This window comes from Lonchura striata, chromosome 11 (genome assembly GCF_046129695.1).
Source record: "Lonchura striata isolate bLonStr1 chromosome 11, bLonStr1.mat, whole genome shotgun sequence".
In the NCBI taxonomy this organism is placed as follows: domain Eukaryota; kingdom Metazoa; phylum Chordata; class Aves; order Passeriformes; family Estrildidae; genus Lonchura; species Lonchura striata.
In genome coordinates this window covers 6,746,597-6,759,455 of record NC_134613.1, presented here as the reverse complement: position 1 = coordinate 6,759,455, position 12,859 = coordinate 6,746,597, and the positions used below count along the sequence as shown (strand labels likewise).

At 44.5% G+C, this 12,859-nt stretch overlaps 1 protein-coding gene across 9 annotated transcripts in view; it reads left to right on the top strand.

The window, feature by feature from the left end:
* Window positions 1-1,597: 1,597 nt before the first annotated feature.
* Window positions 1,598-12,859, top strand: part of NEO1 (neogenin 1) — a 168,687-nt gene continuing 157,425 nt past the window's right edge. For 4 of the 9 annotated variants that reach the window (XM_077785860.1, XM_077785859.1, XM_077785857.1 and 1 more), the window contains exon 1: window positions 1,600-1,895. In XM_077785860.1, coding sequence (XP_077641986.1) covers window positions 1,781-1,895 — 115 coding nt within the window. In that variant the 5' untranslated portion in view covers window positions 1,600-1,780. Of the gene's footprint in view, window positions 1,896-12,859 lie in introns of all 9 variants that reach the window. The other 5 variants (XM_077785861.1, XM_077785858.1, XM_077785863.1 and 2 more) reach the window with 3 other exon arrangements.

Sequence of the window (12,859 nt, the reverse complement as noted above, 5' to 3'; positions counted from 1 at the left end):
CACTTCCATTTTCAGGATAAATTGCAGCTGGTTGCTGGTAATCCTTGTGGCATATCAGATAGCAGCGTAGCTCGGCAAGGGTAAGCTGGAGAAACCCAAACATCCTTCTGAGGAGGTAATTATTCCATTGTGAAAATGCCCCGGGATATTTTTAGTGGCCAAACCCCCTGTTTCCTGACAGAAACATAAAATAATGAAGCAAGCTTCACAAGGAGAGATGCCTCAGACACCTGTATTAGCTGGTGCTTTGCAGTCACGTCAGTGTTTAATTTGCTGTGTGCATCCCCACATCCCTGTACAGCAAAATCCACACCTGCGTTTGGGGCACTGTGCACTCTGCCAGCCTCTGCCTCGCAGAAAACCCTCTCCATAAACAAATCTGCAAATCCCGCTGGATCAAGAAGAATTTCACGGGAATATAGAGCTGCCTGCAACAAGAGGGACACCCTTGCCACACACACCGAGGTTATCAAGGGAAACTTTCCTTAACAGGAGTCTCACAACCAGCGTTAAAGCCTGTTTTTTTGGGAACAGATTATTTAAATTTCGTTTAAAAATGTTTTGCAACGTGTTTTGCAGGGGACGTGCCCATATTTCACATCCTGCAGTGCCCCAGGGGTCAGGCTCTCTCCTGGTTACCTCCAGCCCCGGTCCCATGTAATTTATGTCCTGAAAGACGATTCAATTAGTCAATAGTAAAATGAACCAGGACACCGTGTGTATTGTAAAAATATAATTTAGTGGGAAACAAGCTGAGATGGAAAAAATATCAGAGTACACTCCATATGATTAATGAAGGAGGAATGTATATTTATAGCTTTTATTGTGTCCTTTCTAAGGAGACTGGATCTGGCAGTAGGGCTGGAACGGGCTGGTAACGATGCGGCATTATAGTGATTTGGATTTGAATGGCAAATGCTGTATAAAACTAATTACCCCCAGGAGGATGAAAATACATTGCATTTGCCTTTTAAGAGCACGTCTGGCCTTTTCTTCACGTTATTTACCTTTGAGAAGCATGTTTACTGGAGAGGCGGCATCCCGAACAGAGCAGCAGAGTCGCTCCCCAAGAAAACAAGTTTCCGCAAGTTATTTTTCTACATTTAGCTGGATTTCGGGTTCCTTGGCGGCTCTGGATTGCTGGTAACCAGCACCATGGCAGAGCAGGGCTCCCTCTTCCCACACCCTCCGGCTCGCCACATAGCGGGGATACTCGGATTGGTGCCGAACCGTCAGGTTTTCCATGTTTCTACGTGCGGGAAACGCGCAGGTCCCGCACCCGTGCTGGGCCGGTCCAGGAGAGGGGAAAGCACGGATTTATTGCGTTAAAACCCGCGGACTTTACGCACGGAACGCCTGAGGGGAGGAGGGGGCACGCGTCGCCCCTCAGGAGAGGGCGGCGGCCCCGCCCCCCCACGCGCGCACGCGCAGGCGCGGTGGCGCGCGCGGCGGGAGGGGGGGGGGGACGGGCGCGCGCACACCTGGCGCGGGGGTCGGGGGCGGGAGGGGAGGAGCGCGCGCATGCGCGAGGCGGGGGCGGGCGGGAGGCGGCGCGCGCCCCGCGGGGTCCGTGTGAGGGAGGGACGGACGGAGCGAGCGAGCGGCGGAGCCCGGCCCGCGATGGAGTGAGGGAGGGAGCGCGGCCGCTCCGCCCGCCCGCCGCTCTCCCTCCGCCGCCCCCGCGCAGCCCGCCCGGTAGGGAAGGAAGGCAGGAGGAGCCCCCCCGGGGGAGGGGCTGGCGCTGGGTGCAGCCCGGCTGCCGGGCGCGGGGAGTGGAGCGATGGCGGCGCGGAGAGCCCGGCGGCTCCTCAGCTCCTTGTGCATCGCCCTTCTCTTCGCGCAGCCCGCACCGACCGGCGCCGCGGCGCGGAGCGGCTCCCGGAGCCTCCTGACGGGTAAGAGCGCGGCGAGACGCCGGGCGCGGCGGGCGCGGAGCTGTGCGGGGGCGCGGAGGGGTCCCGGGGGCGGCGGGGCCCGGGGCGGCCCCGGCAGGGCGAGCGCTGCCGAGGGGCTGAGCCCGCTGCGCCCCCCCGTGCGGGCTCCGGCAGCGGCCACCGCGAGCCTCGGGGAGCGGCGGCGGTGCCTCCCCGCCAACAAGGGGCACCTGGAGCCCCCTCTGCGGGGGATGGAACGCTTCACCCACCTGTGCTCCCGGCTCGCTGGTACCGGGGAGGGAGCCAGGCACACCTGAGGGGAATCAGGCTTGCAGCTCACCAGTGAGGGGAGCGGGGCACACCTGAGCGCGATCGGGCTTGCGGCTTGCCCCTGAGGGGAGCCGGGCACGGGCGGGCTCTGCCCCAGTTCGGGAGGGCTGCTGGAAGCGGCACGGGCTCGGTACCGGCAACCTGTGGAGAGAGAGCAACTTGCCTGGGAACTGCCGCAGTAGCCCAGAAATGAGCGGTCTGGCAGCGTTTCAGCCGCGGTAGTTCTCACACCTTTTACCATTGTTGTCTTTAATGGTCCATGATTGAATCCTGGTTCTTTATAGGCTACGGAAAACGTAATCTCACCCAGGTGAGGCAGGAGAAGGCTCTCTCAAAAGCCCTTACATGAGACCATTAATACCACAGGAGCCTCCTTAGCTTTGCAGCGATGTTATCTGCTCGTTATGCCAAATACCGGCTTGAAAAAGTAACTTCTTTATTTCCTTCTTGCCAGCAATAAACTGGTAGGATGCTTGAAAGAAAATCTGGTCTTGAATGCTGAGTGCTGGGATTAAAAAAAAAAAAATACCCCCTGCAGGTTGATTGAATCTTGATAGTTTAAGAGAGAACTCTGTGCAAGTGGAATATGGAAAAAACTGCTGGTCAAATGAGTTTTTTAGCAACTTGTTAGCAATTTGGGAAAGTAAGAATGGTTAAATTCTGGCGTTAAATGGTATAATTGTTCTGTTTCAAACTACATTAAGCAGGATCTTCCACAGTGGTTCTCATCTTGGACACCACTGTTGGAGCCATGTGAGCTGACTCCTGTTGACAGGGAATATATTTATTTTTCTTACACAGTACAAGCTTTGCAAATTCCAGGTCTGAAGCAGATTTTTTTTTTTTTTGAAAAATATTGCAGTTTGACTCAAATCTGCAGAACATCTGTAATAGATAAGTTACTTTGTGATGTGTAAAATCTTGCCACGTGGTGATTCTTTTCTGATATTCCTGCTCTCCTGACAGCTTAGTAGTCTTATGGTTATTTTAGTAGCTCTTTGCTAGTTCAAAATAATGCTTTATGGTTGGAGGAAATCAAATTAGTAGGTGAAGTTCTGTCTGTTGGAGCCAAATATGTGAATTAAGTCTGCAGAGCAGGGGTGATGTGCTGAAATGATATGGAATAAAACCTTCATTGGAGCTGTTTATCAGAGCAGGAATGTAGGAGTATCATTGTGGAAATCTTGGAAGTTCTGGTGTACTCCTCCTCTTCTCCTCTCTTTCTATTGTGGAAGGTGCTTTTATGCTGTGTCCACGGATGTGTCCTGTGGGATCCCTGGGGAGGACCAGGAGCTGGGCTTTTCCTGTCTGAGGGTGTTTGTACCAGTTACTTACAGAGGAAAGAGAGAAAGGCTCTCTTAGTTCTTTGTCTCAATAAAGAGGATGTGTAGTGGATGAAGTTCATTTTAATTCACACTATTTCCCATCTAATTGCTAGTAGTTTTCCTAAATACAGGATGTTCCACATACTTTTACATGGGCAGGTGCTCATAGGACAGGGAGTTGGGTGCAGATGTTCCATGGCATGAAAGTTCTGTTGGAGTTTAGATGTGAAGGAGGGTAGTGTTGTCTTCTGTTCCATGCTCTGGGCGAAGCTTGATCTCTTCAGGATGCTGGCAGGAGCCTCCTTAGGCTGACACTGAGGGCTGGAGAGGCAGAGGAGCACTAGGTTTGTAGGTCCAGGTGGAGCTTTAGCTTCTTGTCAAGGCTGAAGTGCTGCTAGCTATGTCCAGAACAAGGGGTTTTAATGCAAAAAAAACCCTCATGCTGGTGTTTTAGTGTGGGTAAAAGTGCCATAAATGAGCAGAAGTTGCAGATTTGAAAGCCCATATTCTTTGTATGGGGTCATGTGTGTTGGAGGGACATTTGATCCTATTTATAAATAGCTCTTTGTGGCTCTCTGAAGAAGAAAAGAGTGCAGCTGAATTATTTTAGGAGAAAACTGTATAACTTCATTTATTTGTATATCTGCAAACATTAGTGTGTTTTTCCAGTGTAGTTGGTTGCTCTGCAGATAAGGTGAGATGAGCTGCTGATTTTAGAATTGGGACGACATTTCACTTAGCTTAGGGAATAAAACAAATCAAGAAGAAGCATCAAATTAAGCTAAATCCTGCCTCCTATAACTGTTTGTAACTGAGTTGAGATAAGCATAAATACCTGGATCTATACAGATTGCATTATTAGAAATAAAAATGAAACTGGTGTCACTTAATTTTTAATAGGAAAGCTGTGATACCCTGTATACACCATTAAGATTGCAAATGAGATTATTCAGAAGCAGGAAATTTGTTCTGTCTCTCCCTTGTGTTCTTGAAGTCCTTGGAATTGATATGTATTTTGTTTTTAGAGGACAAACTGCCAGTTTGGGAAGTCCCAATGGAGCAGAATTAGCAGTTGGTGGGCCTGGAGCTGCAGGAGGAGTCCAGAACTGAAGGGGTCTGTGAGCAGCAAGCTGGGAAGTGCATCCAGGTGCTGCTGCCAGGGATGCTCTTCCTGGGGAGTAATGCGGGGGGAGGAGGTATGGAAGGCTAAGGATGGCAGCACAGATCAGCTGGGGACCCTAGAAACAGCAGGTTGTCATTTGTTTCTGTTTTGTGTGTGCTGCTTGATTATTTCTAATTATATCCCAAGTTAAAAATAGAGCAGAAGTATTCAGGTCTCGGTTACGTCCCAAGTCAGTTTAGCACCGGTCTCCCTGCTTGATATTCCTGTTCCATATGGACAGGTTGCATATGGCTTTTACACTGCATGTTTATTAGTCATCTAAGAAAATTACTTGACTGGCTTATGAAGCTTTCCTAATAAACTAACACTTCAGTTTCAAAGTTGTCAGGTGTGTACACACCTGTGCCTAATGTTCATCACAGTGAAAAACAGCAAACAAAAAGTGTCATAAAAAAAAACTTGGCTTGGTTACCCTGTGCTAACTTATCAATGTAAGTAAGGAAGTTACATATGGTAGATATTTCCTTATACAAATAAGACTATTTGGTTGCTCCTGATGATAAAATGCCCTTGTGATTTACACGAGGTTAACCTTCAGCCAGAAGTCTGAAGACTCTGTAGGCACCTAACTGGAGTTTGTTGCATGGCCAAGAGAAGGAGAATCATAATAAATGAGTGAGGAAATGATGTGGGAGTTTAGGCAAATGACACAAGGAGCAATATTCTGCTTAATGTTTTTATAGCTTGAAAGCAGAACTTTAACTTAGGTAACATTAGCCTGAGTGTCGCAGGGGGTTTGAAAGTGAATTTTATTGTCATCACCAGTTTCATGGAGATAATTTATGTGTAAAATGTGTGCCAGTGTTTGTAGCCAACTTTTCTAAACATGCAGTGGTTTCATAGATACAGGATGTTTAAAGTCTCACTTTGCATTGCCTATGAGGAGGTATAACTGGAGTTGTTGCTAGTAATTAATTAGTGCTGGTTTCCCATGAGGAATCGGTGCTGATGTTGGGATGTCACTTGATAGAAGGGGAGCTCCACTTCTGTTTATCCAGTTTGTAGGAGTCTCAGTGGCTGCAGGGCCCAGACTGCAGCTCCCGTGCTGGATTCAGAAGGGTTTTTTTACCTTCCTCTGCGGGCTGTGGACTAGGTGTTCAGCCCCTGAGAGCTCCAAAGTCTCTGTGCAGCCTTTGGGAATGGCCGTGGAGGCACAGGCCCATGTTTGCTTCTCTGGTGTGCTGGGCTGATAGGGAAAAGCTGCCTCAAACACTGGGGTGCTGCTTGGATTGTCCTGCCAGAATACAGCTCTGGGTCTCCAATATTGAAATACAATGCCTTAGGCTATTGATTTTTTAAAAAGGCAGAATAGTTCTTTATAGAGAAAATGCCTCAGCGCAGTGGAAACAGTCATATTTTACTGATTGGGTGCTATTGATTTCGTCCTCCAGTGAAATTGCCAAGATGAAAGTGGTAATCCTGATTAATTCCATATAAATAGATAAGCCTGATTTGTATGTGTACAGTTGCAGGGTTCAGTAGGAAAACTGAAAGTCTGCTTTATGTGGTCTACTAGGTGCTTTCATTTCCAGAGTTTTTACCATTTTTACCATTCATGCGGAGGAGCATCTTAATTTTATAAAATAAGCCGACTATCAATTTATGGTAAATCCTTTTTGCATCAGTTAAACTATTTTTTTTTTCTCATTAAAGCTGTCCTAACTGAAGGCAGTGAAGGAATTGGAATATTTTGCTGCTAAAGTTTCTTGGGAGTTTGGGTGATTCCCTGGGGTGTGTAACAACCACAAGCTGTTTGATTTGTGCAAAAAGAGAAGAGGTTTAATTTTAATGAAAAGTAATAAATTACTCTAAAGGATTTTTTTTTTTTTTTTTACATCAACACTAAACCTATCACTCCACTTGTTGCTTCTGAATGTTTTGGGATTGGATGTATTAGTAGGAAAGAAATTACAGTTAAATCCATAATGTGCTGTTCAGACAGGACTGCTCAGCTTGGGAAGTCACCTGGAGTCCAAATACATAAACTTAGGTATTTTTTTATGGCATCACTGATTTTCATTGCCAGTCTCTGAACTTTTCTGGTTCAGCTTTGGGTTTGTTGTTGTGATATGACCAGGACTGAGTATGGCATTTTGGGGAAGGAATGTACTGGCCATTCAGTCATGCAACAATATTTTATTTTCCTATTCCTCTGACATTCTAGCTTTTATAGTTTTCCAGTGAGCAATCTTGTTTTACGTTGATTTAGAAACAGTGAATTGTACAACAGAGAGAGCTTTTTCCCCCCTCAAAGTGTGTTGTTCTGCATATGTTAGCTGTGAATTTTCTTCACTGTGGAGCTGTTTGTGCAGCTGGCTTGGTGCTGGTTACCACTGACGAAATTCAGATGTTCTGCTTAGCCTGAACTTCTCCATTTGCACATTTTACTCTATTGTTCTTCTTTTCCTTAATGTGTTGCAGAGGTTTTGACTCATATGATGGACTGTTGTTGATGGTGTGGATTTTGATGATTCAGTTCTTTTGGGTCTCATCAAAGCATGGCAGCTTGGTGATAATTTTTGGTATCCTCTAGTCATGCAGTTTTGTTTGGAGATCTTACAAAAGTGGAAAACCTGTTTTGTGATTAAATAACCCACTAATTCATCTGTCTACTCAAAGAATTTGTGCACTACTGTCTATTATATATAGATCAGATTTTAATTGTTACGTATATGGGCATGAATCTTACTGTGTTTTTATTGTGTTTTGTTTTGTTATTACCTTAAAACCCCATCTGCCTGCTGATCTCTTAAGATTTCATTTTGTCTCTCCTGGTAGGCACCTACGTACTTGATATCCTTTGGGGTTTCAGTGCTTCATCAGTATAGTTCTGTTGGACATTGCCATCTGTTTGTTTTTTTAACTCTCTTTTTGTCTTAGAAGTTTGAGTAACTAACGAAGGGCTTTAATTCTAGCTCATATATATGGAATCAAAATATATTTTACCTTTGTTTTTGTCTGATGCCTGTCTTGGATGTCTTGAAGCTGTCAGGTTTTGTGACAGTGGGTCAGAGCATGTGTCAGTAGCCAGCACACTTGTCTGCTGTTATTATTACGATACTTTGATGAATTTATCTCGTTTGATGTGTTTTTAACTCATGACATGTGTCCAGTGCTGCTGCTGACCTCGGGGTGAGCAGCACAGAGCACGCTGTGTGTTGGGCATTCAGCAGGCTGAGGGCTGTACCAGTGTAGCCTCAGCTGCTGTTTCTTGCCTATTAACATATTTAAGTTACACTTGATATGGTTTTGAAGAGACATTGTGCTTATCTACAGCTTCCATTTATTTCATGTTCTGCATGGAGTTTCCAGCCATTTAATGAGTGCTTCTCTGGGCAAGTTTTACTTCATTTTTTGTGTGCTTTATGATGGTATTTTGAGCCATGGTAAATCTCAGTTTGTCTTCATGTTTCTTTCTATATTTTAGATTGTGTATTTATAACACAGCACTGCTCCCTACATTGCCTGGGAAGTAAAAGCTCCAGCTGTGATTGTGTTGGTTCCATTTCTTCCTCTTTCGTCTTCCTTTTGGCAGAGGCACCTTTGTGTTACTGCCATCACTAACAGACTTGAGCACTTGGAGGCAGCTTCCAGATTTTTTTTCATTCCCTAGTTCTCAGTGTAATTGTCCCACAGCTTACTTCCACTTGGACTGAGATGGAGACAAGCCCTGTATAAGCTTCATCTTTCTTGGCTTTCCTCTGTAGTTAATGAGCCCGAACATCTTCTCTTAACATGGCTCTGCGGTTCGTGCTTGAAACCTTATAATGTAACTGTAGTGAGGAAGGGAGAGCCACAAATAGAGGTGTTTGGATATTCCTTCTAAAAGTAGAACAGGCTGCCAAAAGTCTTTCAAGTCATTAGACCTGTCATGACTTTTAAAATTGAGAAGTGGAGTCTAACTTGTCTTCAAAATTTTAAGAGAGGTCACATTGCTTTAAAAAAATAATCAGAAGAAACACAGAATCATTTAGGCTGGAAAAACCCTCCAGGATTGAGTCCAGTCATTTCCCCAGCAATGCCCAGTCCACCACTAAATCATGTCCCCAAGTGTCACACCCACATGTCTTCTAAATAACTGAAAAATTACTTGAAATTATGGCTGTTGTAGTGTTGTGCATAGCAGAGGGGAAAGCTGGGTGTTAACAAGAAGATGAAATATTTCCAAAAGTGATTTATAAAACCAAATGTTCCTGTTTGAAAACAAGTAAGGAAGGAAGTATAAAAAACGGGAAATAAAGGAAAACTGCATCCAAAAACATTTTTGCTATGGTAGGACACCTCAGCAGTTTGTAGCACGCTCCAGTGCCATTGGGATTGGAATTTTTAGTGGTGGGCTGTCAGTGCTCACCTTGCAGAAAACCCATGTATTTTGTCATCGATTTGTGAGTCTTCCATTGGAAATGTGCTTGGCCAGATAGGAAACACAGCCGAGATTAAGTTGTAGCCAAGTGTTAATCCTATTTTGGTGTTTAGTTTCAATGTTTCAAGCTGGCAGTGCCACTGCAGTGAGGGGGTACTGTGCCCTTCCATGGGTTTTCTTAAGTGTTTGTGGAGGATGTAGAGAATTGGATCAGATCCCTGCTCTTCTGCCTCATGCTGGCAGGAGGGAGAGGGTGACATGGGCACAGGGAACGCTGCCACTGCTTTTCTGGTGGGGGTAGGGATTGGCGTAGAATTGGAATATGAAAAACACTGTGAGCAAAATAACATTGTGTCTCACGTCACCATTTTAATCTTCCATATTAATATGCATTTCAGCAGATAGATTCCAGATCTATAGACTGAAACTTTGTATGAAAGTAGGCACTATTTATTAGTAAATTGATTGAAAAACAAATGTTTCATAAAAGTTCATTTTCAGATTGGTAATGAATTCTCAGTTCAGCTTTAATTACTGCTTTGGTTTGTAACTTTTTTTCCCACGCTGAAATTTCATTTGTTTGTCTGGTTCTGAAGTGGGAATAAACCTACAGGTTTCATCTTAAAATACTTAGCCTTGAGGAAAAAAAAATATGCAAAACTGCCCAACGGGTTGTGGTTTCAGAAAAGGATGGAGGCCTGACAGCTCTGAATACACTCGCAGAAGTCCAGAGGGAACCTTAATTAATGATGCTTGTCTTGTGTAATGTATCATTTTTAACAGCTGTACTGTAGCTTTTTGGGGCCTGGACTTTCACAATCATCCCTGTATCAATAATGAAATCCTGTAAGGCTAGCACTTCATGGAAACCTGGTGGAAGCATAAGAAAAATTTAAATGTCATAGGGTGTGACAATATGGTCGTGGAGGGAAATGGGAAGCACTCTTGGCAGACAAACCAGGCCCCCAAGAGTGAGGAGAATGCAGCCAATTGAATGGCTCAGGATGACATTGCTCAGTTTTTCTCAGGGAAAAATGAAGGTTGAGATGAAGTGCTGGGGCTGTGCATGTCTGGGGAGCTGAGTGGTGTGTACCTGAGGAGGTGGAAAACTGCTCCTTGCCTGCACTGGGCTTTGTTTGGCAGTGTTCTTGGTGGTTCTCTGCAGAGGAGATAAGGGTAGAATGTTTTGATTTGTCTTGGTTACCCCTTTTTACTGAGGGAGATGTTGGTAATGCTGAGGTAGAAATCATGGGGCTGGTAGAACAACCTCTGCCAGCCCCTGTAAGGGTGCAGTGCACCGTGCTTTGTTTATGGTGAAGGGATGGGCGTCCCAGGGATTCCATCTGAAATCACAGCAGTCTGTTCTTATTCATTTGCAACAGCAGATTTAATACATTTTATGGGACACTATTTTCATTAGCATTAAGAGCTCTTAGAGACTGTACCACAGATTTTGGGTGGGACAGCCCTCCTTAATTTTCCCAAGTTGCTTCCTTTTCTGGAATCTGGCAAGGCATGTCTTCTGTTTGAAGTGTAAAATAGCTTATTTATCCAAATCTTCACATGTTCTTGTTTGCTCATACCTACTTCAGGTCTTCAGAGCCTTAATTTTAGGTTCTATAGTTCTTTTGTTGCTATGGATTCTTTTTACTTATCTCCTTATTTGAAGTTATGGTAGGTTTTGAAAAATACCTGGATAGTATGAGATAAGAGATGCTTGAGATAAGTGCAAGGATTTGGTACCCACCTTGTTGTGGTTTTGTGTAACTTTTCGGAAATGTGGATGAAAGAAAACGCACACAAACCATAGCTGCAGAAAATGGAGGGTCCTATTGGCACAACTGGAAAACCTTGGCTGTTCCATTGAGTGTAGGTTTGTGTTCTACCCCTTTCAATGTGTTGTCTGTGAGTGCAGACATATAGGATTTCTTGTAGGTGATGTAAATATTGTAGGTCTGCTGTAAACTGAGGGGCCAGAGTCTGCAAGGCAACACCACAGCATGTGAATAGAGGTTTTTGTATTTCACATCTGAGACTTCTGGAAGGGAGAATTGACTTCTGAACATGGAAAGAGGAGAACCAGGCATCAGATGCACCCAGAGCAGGATCCAGTGCACTCCACATTCTAGGCAGTGCTAGTTAAAGGCTTTTCCTGGTTCAGCTCAACAGCTCAACTGGAATCTCGTGTGCTCATGGTAACAGCATGAATAGCCCCAAATCTGAAGTGTTGGTTTTCTAAAGTAACGTTTTCCAGTTGTTTTCTTTGCTGTTGTTGCCATTTTTTCATTTCACTGAGGAAATCAGTCTAAATGGAAAAAGCCAGCATTCACAGGAGCTGAAAATCTCTCTGTGCTAGGTCTGATCTTTGTGTGCAATTTGGTTTGTGATGTTTGTTGCTCACTCTGGAACTTCCTGTGGAGGCATCACTGCTCATGGCTCCATAGCAGAGCTTGAGCCTGTGCCTTGGGGCTTCATCTTTGCTTTCACATTCATCCTGGGCATTTATGGCTTTAGCATTTTCAAGCATATCCTTTACTGATTTATTGAGATAAGAAGTAGATTTTTGCTTTTACTTTTGTGTTGCATGATGTTGAAGAAATATTTTCTCCAAGTTTAGCCCATTCAAGACATCTTGTTTCTTCAGAAGGCTTTGAAAGGTTATCAGGTGCTTGTTTCTGTTATTACAGATGAATATATGGAGCATATTGATTGCTTAAATCTAATTTAGCTCCTGCCATGTGAGTAACTTCATCATTCTTAACTTGTGTGCTGATGGCCTTTTGGTTTTTGTGTGTGAGCATGATGAGTGGAGGGTGATGGTGTTCATTTAAAAAATAAAATAACAACTGGCCTTTGTAGGTTGTGCCTCACTGGTGGTCCTGAGAGCCTTGTAGAATAATTTCCAAAGCTGGGTTCACTGCCCCTCTTGACTGCGATTCCCTTGGGATGCAAAGCTGGATTGGATTGGTGAACTGAACGTCAAATCACAACACATTCAGTGTTACCTATGTTACTGGCATCTGATTTCTTGTGACTTATGCAGACTTTCAGTGTGCTAAGTAGATGTTAGGTTGAGTTGATGCTTTATATCAGTAACCCAAAGATTGAAAATTTATTTGGCTGACTCTGGTCATACAAGAAAGCCTAGAAGTAGTTTTATGTCACAAAGTTCTAAGGTACTTTTCAGGTACTGGTGGGGTGGGGCCAGTCTGTTACCAAGTAGCCAGGGAACTATCCTGTTGTTACTGCTGGTTTTCTTGAAACTTTCTCAGAAGTGGTTTCGGAAACAGGACTTCATCTTCTTTCACGGCTATCCAGGAGTGCTGTGTGGGTAAGGAGCCATTACCCATCCTCTGCAAAGGAGCAGGAATATTTCTGTTTTCAGGAAGCTGTTACAGCTTTTTAGGCAGAGCTTTGGAATTCTGCTAACAAGAACGCTGTTTGCTTTATCGCCTGGAAAATTCTCCTTCAGACAGTTTTCCTAGAGATTGATAGGCAGGTGTTAGATGCTGACCAAACTGGGTATCACTGTAAATGCAGAGCCACATTTAATTCATTCTTCAGCCTTTAATGATAATAACAGTTACATTTGTGCAGACTTACAGCAGTTGGCGTCAGAAACATCCATACTCCTGCTGTAATTGCTTCTACACCCTTCCAAGGCTGTAACACAGCCTTCAGTGGTTGCTGTGCAGATGTAATTTCATTTTGAGGTGCCATTTCCAAAATGCTTTTAGAATAAAAAAACGTAATACTTGTTTCCAAGCCTTCTTATCTGCATGTG